General features: G+C 36.1%; 1 protein-coding gene and 1 long non-coding RNA gene across 2 annotated transcripts; one reads left to right on the forward strand and one right to left on the reverse strand.

The window, feature by feature from the left end:
- Positions 1-311: 311 nt before the first annotated feature.
- Positions 312-15007, reverse strand: LOC125664060 (heat shock 70 kDa protein 12B-like). The gene is made up of 9 exons (XM_048896570.2): positions 14876-15007; positions 14654-14768; positions 14288-14467; positions 12779-12970; positions 12608-12681; positions 3785-4082; positions 2735-2953; positions 2419-2575; positions 312-1827 (listed from the first exon to the last, which is right to left on the reverse strand). The coding sequence occupies exons 2-9, from the start codon at positions 14726-14728 to the stop codon at positions 848-850; spliced, it is 2175 nt and encodes a 724-aa protein (XP_048752527.2). The 5' UTR covers positions 14729-14768; positions 14876-15007; the 3' UTR covers positions 312-847.
- LOC130051212 (uncharacterized) lies at positions 13176-15456 on the forward strand. Its single transcript, XR_008799617.1, has 2 exons — positions 13176-13321; positions 14894-15456. It is a non-coding gene; the product is annotated as an uncharacterized LOC130051212 (long non-coding RNA).
- The last annotated feature ends 1725 nt before the right edge of the window (positions 15457-17181 follow it).

Consider the following 17181-nt stretch of genomic DNA (forward strand, 5'->3'; position numbering starts at 1 on the left):
GTATATTGGTAAACCTATGGATTAATTTATGAACAGAATTGTTACTGAGGTGTCAGCAGTAAATAGTCTTCATATAACCTTCCATTCCATTTCTATTTAATGTGTATTATGAGATGTTTCAGTCATTATTTGACCAGGTTCGCATAAAGTACAGAGTTATTTGAGTAGGAACACACACCCCAGCTTTCTATAGACCTGACCTTCTACGGACCTGTCTCCATACAATGACACAATATATATTAAAGCATCGTTATTAATCCAAGGCAACACTGCAGCTATCTTTGTTTCCATTAAATCGTAACAAAAACATGTCCAGTGTTAAAGCTTATCATTTATTTGAATTGTCGGAAACATGCGAGTCCTAAAGATAAATGCAGAAACGAATGAATTGACTAGGAATGCAAGATATTAATTTAAAAGCGTTCATCCAACCGTCGCTACAAAACACAAATTGCGATAAAATACAATTTGTATCTTTACTAGAAACAAATATCGTGCATAATTTTAAAAAATGATTACAAATAACATAACAAATATTAGAATACACACAGGGATTATCATAACAATAATTGTTTAACTGCTTAGAAAACATAGGTCAGTTTCAACAAAACATAAAAATACTGCTAGTGCGACCTTTACATTTGATGAGTTCGCATAGAATACGTTTTCTCTTTCAAAATATATATTGAGACCTATATTTCGATATTGGATTTCGAAATTCGAATTCCAAATCTCGAAATTCTCATCTGGTATTTTTAATCTCGAATGCTCAATGGGCTTTCATATATAATTCAAATATTTCAACGTCAATATTTTCATCATAGAACAGTTTAGAAATATGTCAATGTCATTTAACTTGAATAACATTTTTTGTTGGACAGAGTATTAGGGTTACAAAAGACGAATATTCTAGCTCCGTTCCTTTGAATTTCACGATAATTCTCAGAATCCTCTTCATGTTGCCTTGGTACACAGGCACTGGAACACGAAGTGAGTGCTCTGATTCCACACCTCTTGCGTCCTCAACATTTACCGGCATTTCATCACCAGAGAAACTCACTTGTTTCACATTGATAACATCGCCTTCAAATGAGTCCGTGATGTAAAATTTATGCTGCAATTTATCTCCAATTTTTATTGGTTGACCCTTTTTAATCACAGGATAGAAGTTGCCTTCATTTAATGTTTCTATAGGAGTAAATTCTGGCTGTATCTGAATACCATACCAGAGTTTACTAATCCTGGATGAAATGACGGCCGGGTTGTGTCCAAAGATGACTGCACCTTTCACAACGACTAAATCAGGATCATGGGGACAGACCAAGCGCTGTTTAGGATAAGTTTTCCTAACAATGCATTGGATTTCCTTACACCCTGCATAGCCACCCACCAGTAATATCGAATTAATGTCATCCGTGACTACCTCGCGAAGGCAACTGAGAATGATTGATACCGAGGACGCAAAAAAAGTTTGAAAAATTTCCATAGGAAATTTGAGTTTGTCTCGCACAAGAGTTATACTAAATTTACTTAATTTCTCGGGTATAATTTTCTGGGCTATGATAGATGGTATTTGAAGCATGACGTATTGTGATTTTTGAGGATCAACTTGCCTCTTCTTGATTTCGAAGCTTCTCCACAAGTCGTTCATTTCAGTCCGGTATGTTTTGTTCAAAAGTTCGAAATCTTTGTGAACAATGCCTTCTATAAACTCTCGGAAACGTTTATTCACATATGTTCCACCACAGTCACTTCCTCTGCAACACTTCAGTTCCCGGATCATACCATTTGGCACAACTTCATTGGTCGTGATATCCACAGTGCCACCTGATGGAATAATAGTGTACATGAAAACAAATCCATAATTCCTACAATATATACATGTAGAAAAGAAGAAAATATATGACTGGACCGATAATTGAACCTGGGACCTCTACATTACTAGTCAGGTGCTTTGAACACTGAGCTACCCAGGCCGATATCCACGATCCATATAGCCCTAGCCATATTTGTTTCCTTCCGCAAACTATCTTTGCCCTTAAAGACACACACTCCTTTCTATTTTGGCCCCTGGCATGACTGCCTACAAGCACAGGTATGGTCAACGGCACCACATGCAATATATAGAAAAGTAAAAAATATATGGCTGGATCGGGAATCGAACCTAGAACTCTTGCATTATTAGTCAGGTGTTCTAACTACTGAGCTACCCAGACCGATACCCACGGTCCATATAGCCCTACCTACCATTACACAAAGACGGAAATGACTAAATTTCCAAATAATAGCGTTTAGAATCTGTCACACTGTTTTAAATAAAGTTCAGATCTTAATTACAGAAGAATAAAATTATGAAAATACAAGGATTCTGAATGGTGAATTTTACCTCCTAGATCAACTACGACGAATTTTACTGACCTCCGAGATCAACTACGACGAATTTTGACCCCAACATGAATGCCATCACTCCGTCAGATTTTGTGTCAATATAATTTTGAACTTTTAACTCTTTACACATCACTGCAGCAGCTTCCGGTTCCAAGCAGAGAAAAAGATCATCTGCGTGTATTCCAGCCTATGACAAAAAATTAAAACAAAACAAAACCAATATATATCTTGTCTCTATCAGAGCGGGTCAGTCAACAATATATTGGGCTACCTTGTTTAATCAGCAACTAATTTCTTTTCTCAAATGTTCAAACACGCATTATAATGTAAATATGTAATGTCAAACCTTAACAGAAGCTTTGATCATGAACTTTCTCGCCTCATCGTTCCATATTGCGGGCACTGTGACCACCCAACGAACATCATCATCAATGACGTCAGATTTTAATTGTCGAATGTGTTCAATGATGCTTCGTTTCAGGTATCTGATGACGTCAGAAAATATAATCAATGCTGGCATAGATCCTCCCTCGTCAGCCTCAAGCATCATGTGTTCAAGGGGTCCCTATAAATTGAACATGGGTAGCTCATTTAGTGCAAGATTAATTTGCAGATACTTCTTTGAAACAAATACGTTAAATATTTTTTGCATTGATTATGCCAGAGTTTTACATTCAGATACTCAAATTCATAGATAAAACATGTTTAGTGTCTGAGAAATAACGATTATATGATGTAATAACTTTCCACTTCTCAAATTCATAGATAAAACATGTTTAGTGTCTGAGAAATAACGATTGCAATATGTAATAACTTTCCACTTTTCTTTACATCTGCATGGTATGTATGCGGCATCGCTTGAAAAGTTTATGCATAAAAGTACTCCGTTAATTTGCGATTCCAACAAATGCCCACGTTTGCCGAATTTAAGTATATATAGCAAATGACTTTTATCACCTATAAAACTTTTCTTCATCGGGGTATATTTATGGAGGATTAGGGTTTCGAAATTATAAAGTACTTATAAAAATGATGACTTTTGAAATAGAAATACAAATAATTTCAATTCAAACGCATCCTGGACCCAAAGTAGTACATTTGAATATTAATCACACAATCAATAAACACATATAATAATTAGATAACAGGTTGTGCTTCATATAACTTTGAAAACACTTTATATTGTTGACTATTTGGAAAATATATACGAAATGCCTATAGTGGTGGTCGTTGTGATGTCATTATGTACAAAGTAATGTAAACAAATACGTCATCAACATTGCCCTTCTAAAATATTCTGTGCGTCGAAATGTGAATATAATTAACTTTTTTATATTTCAGAGGAACAAATAAGACCCTCTGTGAGTAATATCCTCTATGCTATCGTAATACACACCTTTGCATCATATAATTTCATTTTGAAATGTGTGAACTTTAACCAGTGTTCCAGTACGTCTGGGTCGTTCATGGACATTTCGTAATACTTGTTGTCTGCCTCAAATCCAAATGAATCCAGTTGTCCATGGGCATTGTACAGCACACAGGTGGACGTTTTCAGGGACAGGAACGTGCCGTCGTTCCAGTTTGGACTGATGATATCTATCGGATTTCTGTCAAAATGCTCACGACTTGAAAAGGCGTACCCCGAATAAGCAGTCCCTACATCAATAGCAGCAACGTATTGATACTCTCTCCTGTAAATACACAACAGTGTGATATGTGAATTAGAAATGCTCTAGCGCAGTTAAGAAACACCCATACGGATTTTCGATTTAACCTATTATCTCTAACACAGGTATCCAGTAAGCATATTAACCATCTGAAATTCCACTATTGTGTGTTTTCCATTAAGTATCAGTTTTCGCTACGTTAGGGATCCATTATTTGCTAATCAAAAATATGTTTGGGCAACCAAAATGAAATATCCATAAAAGTATTGTGTTCAGAGATCGTTTACACTATTTTCATTTCAGGGCACCATCCCTTGTTTGCCATTGTTGAATTTTAAAAGCAAAGTGCTCATTGATAACGTCTGCAAAGTGAGTGATGTTTTCTAAAACCAAAGAATTTCGTGTCTAAAAATTTAAAGTTGTGTAATGATGTATAATTCTGTTGAATTACGGAATGAAATTAATGTTGGGGCATATCAAAATATAGTCTTCATTCTGTAGTTTTCGCAAGGTCATAATATGATGAAACACTCACAGTGATGTCACAATGCAAGGGAAATTTCCGTGACTGATAGATTTAACAAAGATATCAACACCTATATCTTTCCTTTGAGGTGTACAAAACTTATCAAATTCTACTAGAAGCCACATATCAATAGTCCTAGTAGATTCTATAAAAACCCAGAATTTTATTTTGTTTCGCAGAGAATGAACAGAAAACGTTCACATTCAACAAAACTTGCCAAGGAAAGAAAGTCAATATAAGTGAAAGAATAGTATTTATTCCGACGATGGGATAATTCGTAATTATGGGTTGAATTAGACAACTATGTATCGTTTGAATTTCCCCGATGCAAAATATTCCTGTATAATTTCTAATAACTCTTAATTATTTTCGAAAGGGGTGTTTCCGGATGTACGTTTATATTTCCGTGCTAATAAAATCCAAGAATTTCACTGTTTTGCGGGAAATTGCATAATGATTTATGTGTGTATTAACCCGTAAATTTAACACTTCTATGGAAAAACATGCGTGGAAGATAGAACCGGGAGAAACCCGTAACCTGGGGATGTAGAGTATGCGTAACCAGAAGACATAGCTGTCAAATAATTAAATACGACAATAAAAAAATAGCCGTGACGAAGGAATCCGTAAGTGAGGAAATCACTGATGACGTCCGTGCAAATGTTGAATCCGTATAGGTTACACTCACGGATAAATCTCTTGGTCGAATAAACGGAATTAAAAATAACGGATGGTTCGATGATTCCGTGATTGACACAGTCCAGACATCTTAAAATTATTTCTATATGTATATATTGCGGACTTTCAACCACGTGTTTATGCTGAAAATCCTTCCTTTCTCCCAGTTATGGACAATTTTATCCAGATAGTCAATATACATCCCAAGAGTGATGGTCTACACTGGGTCATGTTCACAACTTCCATATCTTCATCTGTAAAAGTTCATAACAGCGTAATGTCGAATTCAATCCCTTCCGTTGTTCAAATGGGTATTGTAAATATAATGCATTCTCTGGAACAAATCACTACTGTTCACGGAAATATTCATATCTATTGATCGGTCATCCAAAACAATACTTTGTTAAACACCACTCTGATTCCACTCACATGTACTCTGAAGTTGAAATAAAAAATATACTGGAGTTCCTCATTGACAATATCTTTGTTAGGCGATCAGGTCTTCCAACAGTCTGTTGGAATTCCAATGGGCACGAATTGTGTTCCTTTGTTAGCTGACCTGTTTTTATATTTCTATGAAGCAGCATTTATTCAAAAACTTCTACGTGAGAAGAAACAATCTCTTGTTGTGGGTTTGAATTCGACATTTAGTTATATCGACGATGTTTTATGCATTAACAATGATAATTTTAATTCATATGTTGATTCGATATATCCCTGTGAACTCGAAATAAAAGACACCACAGAGTCGCCTACTTCTGCTTCATACTTAGATATTTTATTGAAAGTAGATATCAACGGCAAACTAACAACTCAACTTTATGACAAACTGGATGATTTCAGTTTCTCCATCTTCAACTTCCCATATTTATGTAGCAATATTCCATTATCACCTGCATATGGTGTTTATATCTCTCAACTGATTCGATACGCAAGAGCTTGTTCTTTTTAATCGAGGCAGGCTACTGACAAACAAGTTGATGGTACAGAGGTTTCAAAAGCCTCGTTTAAAGTCAGCATTTTGCCAATTCTATGGTCGTTAACGATCTAGATTGTCAATACAACCTATCATTGGGTCAAGTGCTGTCTGACTTGTTTCGTACCGATTTTTAGGCCGTTCTTGGCACACTTATTGTTACTACGGATAACTCCGTTTACATGATGTAGGGCCCACGGCGGGTGTGACCGGTCGACAGGGGGTGCAAACTCCTCCTGGGCACCTGATCCCACCTCTGGTGTGTCCAGGGGTCCGTGTTTGACCAACTCTCTATTTTGTATTGCTTATAGGAGTTAAGAGATTGATCACTGTTCGTTATCTTCACCTTTCCTTAATGAAGTCTGGTGTACAGGAAAATGGAAATGACTGGTGATCATGTAATTGTAAAATCCTTGGAGTTATGATTTGGTGGACTTACAGAAAAAATACATTTGATACGAAAGCAATGAGACCACAATTAATGGATTGTATAAGCAACACAAGTTTCCATGAACTCCCTTCATCTCCTAGTAAGTGTCAACAGTCAGTAGATGTTATTTAGATACAATTGTTTTATACTTGCAGAATGCCTGACTATGGATTCATGTTTAATTGTAGAAAATGTTGCCAATGGTTTCATCCATGATCGTACAATTTAACGCTTACTAGTATTAAAGAAATTAGGAGTCTCAAACAATCAAATATATAGTTTAAAAGAGTTGGAAAATGATATCATTATGTAATTAAATTTCTTGTAATTCTTTACGTGCATTTTGTGGTCTTTTTCCGGGTATAATAAATCCGTACACATGGATTTTAGTGTATCACGTATAATATATCGCACGGACTGCACTATTTATACTTTTCAAGTTTTTAAATTCACAGAAATGTCCGGAAAAGTTTTTTCACCCATGCAAAACCAATCCGTAATTTGTGCTACTTTTTATATTTCCATATATCCATCTGTCCATGTTTTGTAAATGGCGCGAATCTTACCCCTCGGTGAAATTTCCCAATCCCACCGTGTATAATACAACATGCGGGGACCGTGATCAGTGTAGCGCGGGAATGTGAATTCCAAGCGAAGAAAGTAGGTCAATAAGTATTCAAAGACTGATTGTGTTTAATCCAAATAAATCTAGCTAGATAAAAGTATTGGACGGAAGACAGTGGTTTTTGGCAAGATAGCACTAGTAATTGGGGAGTCTAGAACTCTTTGAAAATACTGAAACATTTCGACAATCTACAAGTAGGGTAGGCGCAGGGTATATTTTTCGGTATATTTAATGAGAAGTCTTCATTTCTACCCATAAAGTCGAAAGTTTTTTTTTACCAGAAACATTTCCTTTGAATGGGAACTCAATATTTGACTGAGGAAACCAACACAAAATCATGACATACCGAGTATTTGACTGAAAACCCCGTGTGGAGTAGAGGGTGAAAATGTTGTGGCTTTGGGAGGGCCGAGACTCCCTTTGTGGCAGAGTTTGTTACCAAAATCCACATCTTAAACACAATGAATATATAAATATCAAATTCAAACTTGTTCAAGGTTCTCTGATATTCGTACGATAAACCGACAATTATGTGTGCGACTTTCTATGCCATTAGATTTTCGTTAAAAAACATTCTCTAAAATATATTACCACAATACCAGATGATTAAGACAGTTTCATATTTTAATGAAATTGACATGAACAATTCATAATTTCAGATAATGCAAGACCAGAAAAAAAATCTTAGGTTAAATAAACACAGACACCTGAAGTATGGATACAACTTAGCCCCCCCCCCCCCCCCCCCCCCACCTTGATATTTTTTTGCACGATAATTTCTCCGAAATGTGTGGATTCCCTATCTATCTCACACTAATATTGATTTATGTACAATCGTTTCACCTTTTTGTAAGCTTTAGAGATTTACATTCTACTGGTATAATAAAATAACAATCTTTAAAGCTTACAAAAAGTATGAAACGATTACATGAATAGAAATTAGAATGAGATAGACAGGGAATCCACAAATTTCGGAAAATTGTCGCCTAAAAAAAATCAAGGGGGTTGGGGTTAAGTAGTATCCTTACTTCAGGTGCCTATGTAAATAAACCAAAACGAGTAGTCGAGTAACACTGGTAAAAAAGAGGATTTAGAAACACTACCTAAATGCGTTACTCCAAAAAGATACAACAATCCTTCTTGATCCATTGAGCGAAAATCCCTTTCAAGAAACTTTACGACCGAAACGTCAACGAATTTTCTATATTTTTGCAGTTACTGCCCTTTCACAGGAAATTGAAGGCGTGCTTAATACTGCGTATCGATGCAGTCCTAAGCTTAAGATAAAATACATGTAGTATTAACAAAGCTTACGGTACCAAAATATTTTTTATGCTGAGCTAATGGTAATAATAATAATAATAATAAAGCCTTTATTTATCCAGGATTACATATTTAGTGATCACACTAGTTTTCAATATGGTCCTGCATATAACATACATTCAGACAGATATTAGTAAAATAAACACAGATTAAAAGAAGTAGAATACATATAAACTTAAGAAATAATTATGAATGTAAGATAAATAGGAACAAAATGAAGCTTAAAAAGTATGGTGATAATCTCTAATATAATTTCTCTTAAAACACGCAACGCTTGTTGGGTTTCTTATATTTTGACTCAAGGCATTCCACACTGTGCTCCCTGAAATGCTGAAAGATCTTCTATAATATTCTGTTTTTGCCCTGGGTATATACAATATATTTGAATAAGAATTTCTAGTTTGCCTCTGAATGACTTCTGATACATATTTAAAAACATTTAAATAATCTGGCATTGAACCATGTAAAACTTTATACACTAAAATGACTTTTCTATAGACAAAGTAATCTGATTGGGGCAACCAGTTAAGTTCTGTAAACATGACATTAGATGGTGTTTCAAAATTTCTGATGTCAAGAATTACCAAGAATTATGGTTGTATCATATCTCTGAAAATACCAAGTTCTAGTTTCTTCGAAGTTATGGATAACACTGTTTACGAAGTACATTTCATCAAATTGAATGAATGGATGGCGGAAGAGGGGGGGGGGGGGGGGGGGGGGGGGGGTCAGTCGTGTCTAATGTTTAATTCTGTCAAAGTTATGATACAATTACATGTAATACCCAGAATTTCAGGAATATCCAGAAATAAAGCAAGATAAAAGCATGTGATGTAAATGTTTTCAGGCACGTAGGATGGTTGTTTTTTTGTTTTTTTTTTTAAAGAGGGGGGGGGGGTAGGAGGTATGGAAAAGTTGACCTCACAAGAGTATGAAAATTCTTGAAAAACAAAAACGAAACAAATATAACAAAATCCAGTTTAAATCCTTAATAGCGGGGGGGGGGGGGGGATTGATCGGTTCCTTAAATTTTACAATTCAAATATTTTAATAAATGGAGGTAGTTTATAGATCAAACTTTGTTCGGAAAATTAACTATGCATGTACACACAAAAAAATCTCTGGCACCCCCTTCTATTGCTACGTTTTTGATAATTATTTATGTGTATATTTGAGTAAGATGATTTACACTCACATTGGTTTTAAAAAGAATGAATTAAACATATTTCAATGAAAAGATTGTATTAGAGACGCGTGTTCGATATAATCAACATTTTCCGGTCATTGACACCTGCTATTTTTGTCCACAGTGTGAAATGATTACAAGATAATAATTACATGCTTTGTTTGCACATGTAATTTCTGAAAAGTAATAATGAATAATTGATGATATTTTAAAGACATCCTTACCCTGATATAAAAATGCTGGGGACTGCGAAAAATTACACAATGGAAACATCAATATAATCAACGACTAAAAGTATTGTACATTAATATTATTTGTCAGTAATTACATTATTCCTTAACTGGCACTTATTTACATGTACAATCAGAAATAGTACATCCTTATAAAGATGCAATGAATTGAGGACCGCAACCAAACTATGCCCAGAGTTCATTCTAGCATGGACCGCAAGCATTCGCTCACCAGAGGGTGCGTTACGCAAGCTTCGGAATCCCTTACGTCTCTGTCAACGCTTGGAATCACGTGACAATATAACCACATGATATAAACAGCCATTCTCGTGTCCTTTCCTTTTAAAAGTTCTGGTAACAGGTGATACATCAGGCTCTTTCATAGCCCACTGGCACTTTGATATGTACATTTTTACCTTTAAGCTGTTTGCCTCTTTTTTCTTACTTTTGATTCCATGTTTACGTTAAATCTCTACCACGTGAATGACCTACATTCAAACGCATATTACGAAGTAGTTCCAAATTTAGGATCAGAAAACCGCGATTTTAAACAATTTACAGTAAGCACCAATTTAATTCCACCAAAAGCATTTCATAATATGACTAAATATTTTACAACATGTAGTCCAAAACATAAATATTTGATATTAAACACTTTTTACAGGATTTCTTTTTAAAAAGCCGATGGCAGAGGTCTAGTGCTCGTAGCGCACGGAACTCTGAGTAAAGAATAGCACCACAGCGTGTTATTCAGGGGGAAATAACTGTGAAAAATGTCGTAAGTTTGATTTTGACGCATATAATATTTCCCGCATAAATCGTATATGTCTGAACAGGGTTCGAAATTACCTCATGTCCGTAAGTCCGAGACTAGTAAAAAAACATGTCGGACTAGTAAACTCTCTATTGCAACGATGCGTACGGACAAGTGAAAATCCAGAAATCAATCTTGAATTGGGTAAGATTTTAGCAAATTTGTCTGAGTCTCTTAGATGTTTGAAGTTATAATCGATTACCTGCATGGTAAAGTGTTTGCGTGACAACAATGATATGTTGATCTTCCAAACACATGGAGTGCGTTCGAGACCGCCGTTCTTCGCACGAGTACAAATTCCTGCCGATTCCGAACACCGAGTACGCATCACGAGAACGGGTTCAAGCTGCAAGAACTCACACCACCTCTGTAAGTAGTGTGGTCGAAGAACACGTTTGTGCGCACGTTCTCGTCATTAGCGACTCTAACACAGGAGTTCATAAAATATAACACTATAGCTCATGACTTGGTCAATCGAGTGAATTTTATTGACTTTATTGATAAAATTTTGAACTCCTGTGACTCTAAGAACTGAGCACGAGAACAACGGGAACGTCGATCTCGAACGCACTTATGGACGTTTATAAAAGGGGTTACGGGATTAATTCGGAGGTTAATGCATGCTTCTGAAGATCGTGAATGCAAAATAAAGCATGGTGGTCTGAATTGTTTGCAAATGTGATGAGTTTGGTTTGATTAAATACTACTCAATAAAATTAAGATAATTTCATATGATATACTGGACGGACTATTGAAATGCTTTGAGGACTAGGGAACATCAATAGTCATTAGTCCGTACGGACTAGTGTTTGAAAAAGTTAATTTCGAACCTATGTGCTGGGTTGGTTGGGATTCCATCATTTTCTCTACATGCTATCAATTTTACTCTGCAAAGCACATAAGTCTAAACATATAGATAACCGTCAACCATGCACTGTGATTTTACTTGGATTCCCATTGAACAAAATGATTTAAGAATTTTCAATATGATTTTGCTGAAGATGTGTATTTTAGTGAGAAACTTTGCTTACGTTAAAAGGATTCCCGGTCCCCCTACGCCACAAAATATTCATCCCCTACGCCACAAAATATTCACCCCCTACGCCACAAAATATTCACCCCCTACGCCACACAGGGTTTTCAGTCAAATACTCAGTATGTCATTGTTTTGTGTTGGTTTCCTCAGTCGAATATTGAGTTCCCATTAAAAGGAAATGTTTCTGGTAAAAATAACTTTATGCAGTAGGAATGAACATTTCTAATCAAATACACTGGAAAATATACCCGGCGCCTACCCTACTTGCATATTGTCGAAGTGTTTGAGTATTTCCAAAGAGTTCTAGACTCCCCAATTGCTAGTGCTAGCTTGTCAATAAACAATGTCTTCCGTGCAATACTTTTGGCTATCTATATTTATTTTGATTGAACACAATCAGTCTTTGAATACTTATTGACTTACTTTCTTCGTTCGAATCTCATAACTCCTACAAGCAATACAAAATAGATGGTTGGGCAAACACGGACCCCTGGACACACCAGAGGTGGGATCAGGTGCCTAGGAGGAGTAAGCATCCCCTGTCGACCGGTCACACCCGCCGTGAGCCCTATATCCTGTTAATCTATCGCGCAGTTCGTTGTAACATATTCGTCTTACCTGTCAATGAAACATAATCTATCGCGCAGTTACTTGTAACATATTCGTCTTAACCTGTCAATGAAACATAATCTATCGCGCAGTTCCTTGTAACATATTTGTCTTACTTGATGTCAGTTCTCTCGTCATCTATCTCTGTGTACACATCCTCTTTTATGTCTTTCTTTTCTGTTTCATTACTCTAAAAAATATGAAATATACATGTAATATACTGTTGACATTCTTGAAATAACATCGTAATAAAGTTTATAGTATCGGAGGTTCATTAAATCCCCTACCTTCGTTTTAAATACTCTGGGTTTTGGAATGGGTCGTTTAACACTCATCTCACGTTCACCATCATCAGATGAGAGGACAGATTTAAATTTGCTCGTTGTTTGCGCTTGAGTAAATCTTGGTTTTGTGTCGGAACGTTGATTCTCAAATTGAGAAATTTTGTCCCTCACAGAAGGACGTAGGCATCCCACCTCCTGTTATAGATAATGACTTGTTTTTCATTGTTCTAACCAGCAAAGGCTTTATACATGTATATTAGGGCTGTGCAATAATATCAATATTCTGGTGTATTGCGATTTGTTGTTAAAAAAAAAAATCGTATTGTGATACGTTTTTCAAATACCGTTATACCGGCAAAAATGCTCGGGCTCGGAATTAAGTTACGAGCTCGGGATTCATAAAATTAAATACAGTAAAGATGTCAGAGGAAACGTTGGTCAACTTTGTAATCGTGCCAAATAAACGTGCGAAAGCTGATGCATGGTTGCATTTTGGGTTCAAGAAAGACAAAAAAAAAAAAAAAAAACCCACAACGAAATAGACAGGTCTGTAGCCATTTGCAGATTATGTAACGCAGAAGTCAAATCAGTAGGGGGACAGTCGGACCCGGACAACGAATCTGTTGCATCACATGTAGATAAAATATTCTATCGTTAAAGTGATAATGTCGTACGGACCCCAGTTTAACGATAAAATGCATCCCATTTACCAGCAATGTAGCAAAATAAAACTTGCACTCAGTACATGTCTTGGTAAAATCAAGTCACCACTGATATACAACCAAAAAATTACCTTTACAACTGACTTGCCATTAATTCCATTTTAATTAGAGTAGAAATAGAACTAAAACCAACGAGTTTGAATTTCGCTGTGTGCAGCTTCTATTTTACCGGAACTTATTGCGTAGGCGAACAGCTTCCAAATATTGAGATATGACCTTTTATTTCTTGTAGTTGTCATTACATTCCATGTTTTTGTTTCAATTTAGGAAAACGTGTCATTATAAGTCAACTGCCAAAGTGCAGATCATGTATAATCACAGGCACCTGAATTTATGTCAATAAGTCGCTCAATAAACCCAAAGATCGAAAATCCTACCCCCTATTTAACTTTTGCTCGAACAATACAATGTTCATGAATCTTCATTTTTGTTCATGTTTATTTTCAATGAAAACTGGTTAACATGCAAGAACTTTTGTTATTTATCAATAGGTACATGCATGTACATTCTGTATGAAAAAGTGAAGATAACAAACAGTGATGAATATAATGGAAGCCTTCAAGGTGGATAAAATACTACATCTCCAATTATTATTGAAAATATTGCAATACACCAATATTTATTGCAATACAATTTAAAATATTGCAATATATCGCAATACGCCAGCCAATACCCAGCCCTAATGTATATCCATTCAAATGTTCGGCCCAAACACTTCAAATTCACATTGCCTTTTCATGAAATACTTTGTATGTCAGATATAAGAAGGGAGAGCACTCGGTTGGCTGACCTTATTTTTGTTGCCACGTTTTTGGTCATCCCCACGGCACGTCCCGCCTGTGTGTGACGTGTCTGGTTCTTCTACCTTCATTTGTGTGATCTTCTGTAGAACTGGCTCACAATTTGAAGGCCATAATGTATCATACTCGTCTGATGTTTGACACTCTTCGCCTGTCAGGTCAAGAGTTCTCTTCAAAGCAAAAAAAAAAAAAAATCAGTGGATTTAGTAGCTACGATATGGATGCAAACGTCAACATTTTTTTCTGATCAATAAAGAATAATTACAGCGTTACATGTCTTCTGCCATTTAAATACCTTGCTTGTGTGGGTTTCGTTTTTACAAGTTTTGACTTGACTACATCTACATGGTAGTTACCTTTGATGCAAACGTTCTTCGAGGTTTAGGAGGTGGGGTCGGATAAGAATTTCTCTTTCTGTCGGACCCTGACATCCTTGTTAAGTTTTAACTTCCCGTCCTTCTCAATCCAATGCTATCAAAAATTCAATAATTGCTCAACATTGAATTGTCAGTAATTTTACATATATTTTTTGAGATTTTATGCGCACAATACTATAATATAATGGTGTTTTTACTTACATGTCGATCTGCAAACAGGGACTGGCCTAAGTTGTACAGATGACTGGTATGTTTACAGACAACACACTTCGTAACAGAATACCGTATAACGCATTGTCTAGGAGTCACCAGGGTGTAGCTACCACGGATCTCGCACAGATAAAAGCCGAGACGTTTTTGGAAAATGCTTCTGACATTTAAATGCAATTGTTATCTTCGAGCTGTATGTTTAACATGTTTTTGTATGGATATTTTTATACCCCCGTAATTTGAAGGGGGGCATATATAATTTTTGGTCAGTCTGTCTGTCAGTAAGACCTTTCACCTTAGCCAAAACGTTTGAGTGGATGGTGAAGGGGCTTTCCGATTTCTCATGTGTATACCTTGTGACAACACCTTTTTTCAACGGAAAAACCCTAACCGTGGCGATTATCAACTTTGCTGCCTTTTGAAGGCATCGGTGTTTCACATATCTTTTTGTATCATTTAATGTTGTTTGTTTGTTTTTCATTCTGTGTTTTTTTTTTCTTCCTTCCTTTTGATTTAAACAGGAAATGTGTAAAATAAATGAAATTTCAAATGTTAGATAAAACGAAACAAAACTAGGACCACTGGTTAGAGTTTGGAAAAGTATGTCCATGATATAGATATATATGAAAACAATTGGTACTGCGTCACCTTTATGAATAACCCCTACCCCACCCATCCATCCTAAAAAGATTTAAATCATTGTGCATAGATCAATTGGAAACAATTGAAATTACCGAAAAAAGAAAATAATACCCAATAGAGGGGTCAAATATAAAATACAAGGTAGTCTCGTATAGATATGCATGTTTACATAATTATTCCCCCAAATTTATAACTTTGATTAAATTTTTTGGAATTATAGACGAATTCTTATCCGAACTTATGATTTGCGCATACTTTATTGTATATACACACGATCTGAAAACTTACTAGGATCTCACCTTAAATCATAACTACATTGAAGTCTTCAATATAATCATATAATTCTTATTGCATACATAAACCTCAATAATAATCAACTAAATATACATGTAATAGAAGCTTGAATATGTTTTTGACAAATGAAAAAAAAGAAGTTCTGTTTTAACTCGATACTTTAAGATTAATCACCCCCAAACAGGTATATGGCAATCAATGCTAACTGAATAAAATGAAGTAGAGTTTTGAAAACGTAATTTTTTGCATGATAATATTTATTATTATACTTTCATGTAAAATACTCGAACCTGATTGGTCGAGAAGCATTTGAAAAAACATATTGTTACCCTCTGAAAACAGAAAACACGCGACCCAGGGTGATAGTATCAAGCAACGGGTAACAGTACTTGACAACGGGTGATATAAAAAATTATCACATGCGTCAAATTTATGCGCGTACGGTTCGCCGCAGATTGCTAGACGACGTCGTTTGAGCGTTTGTAATGAGTACTGGCATCGAAATACGAAATGTCGCACGACAGTGATTGATCAAATGTCAACAGACGTAAGTTTTTCTGCTTTCCAGTTTACATAACATTCAGTATAATAAAACAAATATTGCATGTATTTGAGGGAAACATTGAAATTTTCACCCCTCGAGAAACCATTGTCAACCTCGGCTACGCCTCGGTTGACAATGGTTTTCTCGGGGTGAAAATTTTCAATGTTACCCTCAAATACATGCAATATTTATATATTACGTATTCTGGGTTGAATGTTTTCCTGTATGTTTATACCAATCGTTAGACCGTTCTTTATCCACTGATTTTGACTACAGATTACTCCCCATATATCTGATCAAGATATATGGCTCACAGTGGGTGTTACCAATCAACAGCGGATAGAATTAATCCTCCTAGGCACCTGATCCCACCTCTGATGTATCCAGGGGTCCATGTTTGCCCATCTCTCTATTTTGTATTGCTTATAGGAGTGCCTTAGTTGGTTGTATATTGTTTAACGTCCCACACGAAAAATTTTCATTCATATGGAGACGTCACCTTTGCCGGTGAAGAGCTGCAAAATTTAGACCTATGCTCGGCGCTTACGGTCTTTGATCAGGGAGTGATCTTTTTCGTGGCACACCCTCTGTGACACAGAGCCTCGGATTTTGCGGTCTCATCCGAGGAACCGCCCCATTTAGTCGCATCTTACGCCAAGCAAGGGCTACTGAGGACCTATTCTAACCCGGATCTCCACAGGACAGGTGTCGTGGAGAAGTACAAATACCCTGCCGATCGGTCCCACCCGCCGTATGTCTTATATATCGATCGGGTAAACGGAGTAATCCGTAGTCGGAATCAGTGGGTAAAGAACGG

The sequence above is a fragment of the Ostrea edulis genome, chromosome 1 (genome assembly GCF_947568905.1).
Source record: "Ostrea edulis chromosome 1, xbOstEdul1.1, whole genome shotgun sequence".
NCBI lineage: Eukaryota > Metazoa > Mollusca > Bivalvia > Ostreida > Ostreidae > Ostrea > Ostrea edulis.

What these genes read in the sequence shown, in the direction of transcription:
- LOC125664060 (XM_048896570.2), bottom strand. Translation starts at nt 14,728, where the DNA reads ATGTCAGGGTCCGACAGAAAGAGAAATTCTTATCCGACCCCACCTCCT. An exon ending in GAAGAACGTTTGCATCAAAG is followed by an intron (nt 14,468 to 14,653) that starts GTAACTACCATG and finishes TTTGCTTTGAAG; the next exon opens with AGAACTCTTGACCTGACAGG. An exon ending in TGATCAAAGCTTCTGTTAAG is followed by an intron (nt 2,576 to 2,734) that starts GTTTGACATTAC and finishes TTTTTGTCATAG; the next exon opens with GCTGGAATACACGCAGATGA.